General features: G+C 53.3%; 1 protein-coding gene across 18 annotated transcripts in view; it reads right to left on the minus strand.

Annotated features, from left to right (window-relative positions):
* Positions 1–3,244, minus strand: part of PTPRS (protein tyrosine phosphatase, receptor type S) — a 148,252-nt gene that overhangs the window by 17,541 nt on the left and 127,467 nt on the right. For 13 of the 18 annotated variants that reach the window (XM_017742499.1, XM_017742500.1, XM_017742502.1 and 10 more), the window contains 2 exons: positions 2,801–2,913; positions 429–476 (listed from right to left, as the gene is read on the minus strand). In XM_017742499.1, coding sequence (XP_017597988.1) covers positions 429–476; positions 2,801–2,913 — 161 coding nt within the window. The remainder of the gene's footprint in view (positions 1–428; positions 477–2,800; positions 2,914–3,244) is intronic. The other 5 variants (XM_008639938.2, XM_017742498.1, XM_017742497.1 and 2 more) reach the window with 1 other exon arrangement.

A 3,244-nucleotide genomic window follows, 5' to 3' on the forward strand; every position in this document is an offset into this window, starting at 1 on the left:
TTGCAAACACCAAAACACAACCCCCAGTGACACCAGTGCACGAGTACAGGGGACACCGAGGACACTGAGCCAACACCAGCGATGGAACATCTTCCACAAGGGGGTAAAGGCAGCCCTGGATCCTCCTGGGACAGCGGGAGGCACCGAGGGATGGACGGGGCCCAGGTGCTCCCCGGGCTCTGACCTGCCCCTGTGTCCTCCGAAGGCCTCTAACGGGATACTGTAAAACTGGAAGTGCAGTTCAGACAAACAGATGGCACAGAAAAGGGATGAGATGGGCAAACACCGCAGGAATACGGAGAGTTCGGCAGAAAATCAAAAAATAGTAACAGGAACGGAACAAGAATTGGAAAGGAAAGTGACAGAAGAGGAAAATAATAATGGGGGAAAAATGAAACCAACAGGAACAAAAACACACAGGAACTAACTTTCCAAGTCAAACTCAGGGTCACTGAGAGGGCTGCTCAGACCAGAATCTGCAGAAAACAGTAAAAAATAAATAAATAAAAGATACACTTTTGTAAAAATTTCATGCTAATAAAAAAAACCAAAAACCAACATAAATCTAAAGAGGAAAAGAAAGGTATTGTTGTGCTGATTAGGATAGGATATCTAAGATGTGCTATGCTTTCCCCTCTCTGAGCTGCACATTCCCATTCCCATGTCCCTCCTCTGTTTCACTGCTGGAGACACGATGGAGATTTTACCTGGGGTCACCTGTCTGCAGAAGAGCCTACAGGCCCCTTCTGAACCACAATATAGTGAATTTAAATGCCTTTAGCTCAGAGGGCACCTGTGGAGTCTTCCCCTGCAAACTGCACCACAGCCTCTCCATCACTGCCAACACACTCCAAGCTCATTTTTCCATCCATTTCCATTTTCACCCAATATTTCCAAAATTCTCTGGGAGGCAGGTGATCAACTCCCCCAAATCCTTTAAAACCTTTTAGTGCTTCACAAATTACAGAGCAGAGTAACACTAGGTAGGTCAGCTCTGGCCAGATAAACTTGGAAAGGAAAGGGCAGCATCTTCCTAAAGCCAGACCAGACACAGCCAGTGTCTTTTGGAATCTGCAGAGCCTTAATGCAGGTTTTGATGTCTCAGCTACCTTTTACAAGCCTCTCAGAGCCAGAATTCAGAGGTACAGCATGACCAAAGCAGTGGGGTCAACAGAAGACTGACTCCCTCATCCATCGATCCTGTTACCTGATGGAAGCACCCTCAGCTGACTCTGCTGTCCTGTGGGACACAGAAATTCCCACTCAGGGAAACACATGAACCAGCACTTCCAGCTGCTTCTTGGCACCAAGACCAAGCTGGAAGACCCAAGTCTTTTATTTTTATCTCAGCACAGCTTTTTCATCTGAGGGAGTGCAGCTCCTCCTCTTGGGTCTGCCACCTCTCTCCACCCGGAGCACTCACAGGAACGCTCCCAAAGGAAGCACCCAGACAAGGGCAAACTGCTGCTGAGCTGCAGCTGGGAGCACTCAAAAGATCTCAAACACCCTCAGACCCTCCTGCAAGAGCAGCAGTAAGAGGTGATTTAGGGACCTACCTGTGCTGAACTGCTGCCCCTGCAGGACGGAGCGAACCCGCTGCCATCCCTCAGCTGAGCATCGTTCCTAAGCTTGGGCTGATCCCCACGGCTGGTTCCAAACTCATTTTGATAAGAGCCCCTCAGCTCAGCGCTGCCTCGTGCTTCCCTACAAATCCCTGCCCTCTGGGTCCCTATTGCCAGCGTCACCCTAAGGAAACTCGACAATGCTAAGGACAGGACTGGGATGGGAAGGGGAAACAGGAGCTACAGAAACATAACTAACGAGCACAAAACAGCAAAAAAAATACAAACAAACTGAAAACAACAGCCAGCCCCCCAAAAGCACAATAAATTCCCTTCCAAATCCTCAAGCACCAAGAACTTGGAGGCAGAGGCATGGACAGACACTGGGTCAGCATGGCCACGTGTCCGTCTGTGTGAGGACGTGCCGGGCGTGTCAGTGGTGGCTGCAGAGGTGCCATGCAGGCAGTGGGACATGCATGGACATGGGCACACGTGTGTGCAGGAGGGAGCGTGCACGGAGCCTCTGCCCGGAGCTCAGCGCTGCAGGGACAGGCTGGCCCAGCCCCGGCAGTGCCCAGGGCCAGGCTGGACAAAGCTTGGAGAAACCTGGGAGAGTGGATGGTGCCCTGCCCACGGCAGGGGGTGGGACTGGATGAGCTTTAAGGTGCTCCCAACTCAAACCAGTCTTGGACTCCATGACAGCATCTGCACCAAGCGAGGAGACGCTGCCTCATCTGCACCAAGCAACCAGCTCCTTCCTCCCTGCACGGCCCACAGGCCAGGCCTGGCTCCCAGCAGGAGTGGTCTGGCACCAGAAAGCACCAGTTCCAGGTGTGGATGGAGCAGTGGGTGCTGGGCAGCCCGCCATGCTCCATCTCCCCATCTGGGAGCTCCCAGCTGGGGCAGCACTGGTGCTCTGGCATGTCTGGCACAGCCATGGCGCTTGCAGCTCAGCCCAGAATGCACCAATATATCTGGAAATCCAGGAAAACCCTTCTCCCTGACTTGCCAGCACTGGGCACAGCCTGTGCAAGGTCCCTGAGGATCCCAGCAAAGGTTTCTTTCAGCATTCCCACTCAGCACAGACAGGGCTGGGGTTCCTTGGCTGTGCCCAAGGGCAGCACAGGGACTCCAGGCAGTGCCTCAGCAGCCTCTGGGCAGGCAGGAAGGGCTCAGGGAAGGGCCAGGTGCTCCACTCCTGCCTTCCCAGCGGGAGAGGCTGGTCAGCAGCCGGTTACCTGGAGTCTGGAAGTTGATTCGCCTCATTTCCACGGGGTCCTTGGGGTGGTGGGGGGCGATTTCAGCGTTGTTCAGGAGGCACTTGGTCCGTGGCTCTGAATCCTTCCGTTTGCTTCACAACAAACCCAAAAAGAAACAAAAAAGACCAGAAAGAAAAAGCAGCTTAGCTTCTGGGCCTTGTGGTCTCAGCTACTTTCTCAGCCACTCATGTTCAGGCACGAGCAAAGCTCCCACTGAAAATCAGAGGTGCAGCCAGGGGTATAAGTACATAAAACACATCAGAAAAGGGACGAGGTTTGGAAGGTTTGCCAGTGCTATGTTCGAGGCATTGACAACGGCCCAGCAGCCCCTCAGCAGCTTTCAGGTAAGCCTGGAAGTTTCCCCCCTTCTCCCAGCAGCAGCACAGACTGGCAGCCAGGGGCTGCTGAGGTGCTGTGAACCCC

The sequence above is a fragment of the Corvus brachyrhynchos genome, unplaced genomic scaffold, assembly GCF_000691975.1.
Source record: "Corvus brachyrhynchos isolate BGI_N302 unplaced genomic scaffold, ASM69197v1 scaffold158, whole genome shotgun sequence".
Lineage (NCBI taxonomy): Eukaryota > Metazoa > Chordata > Aves > Passeriformes > Corvidae > Corvus > Corvus brachyrhynchos.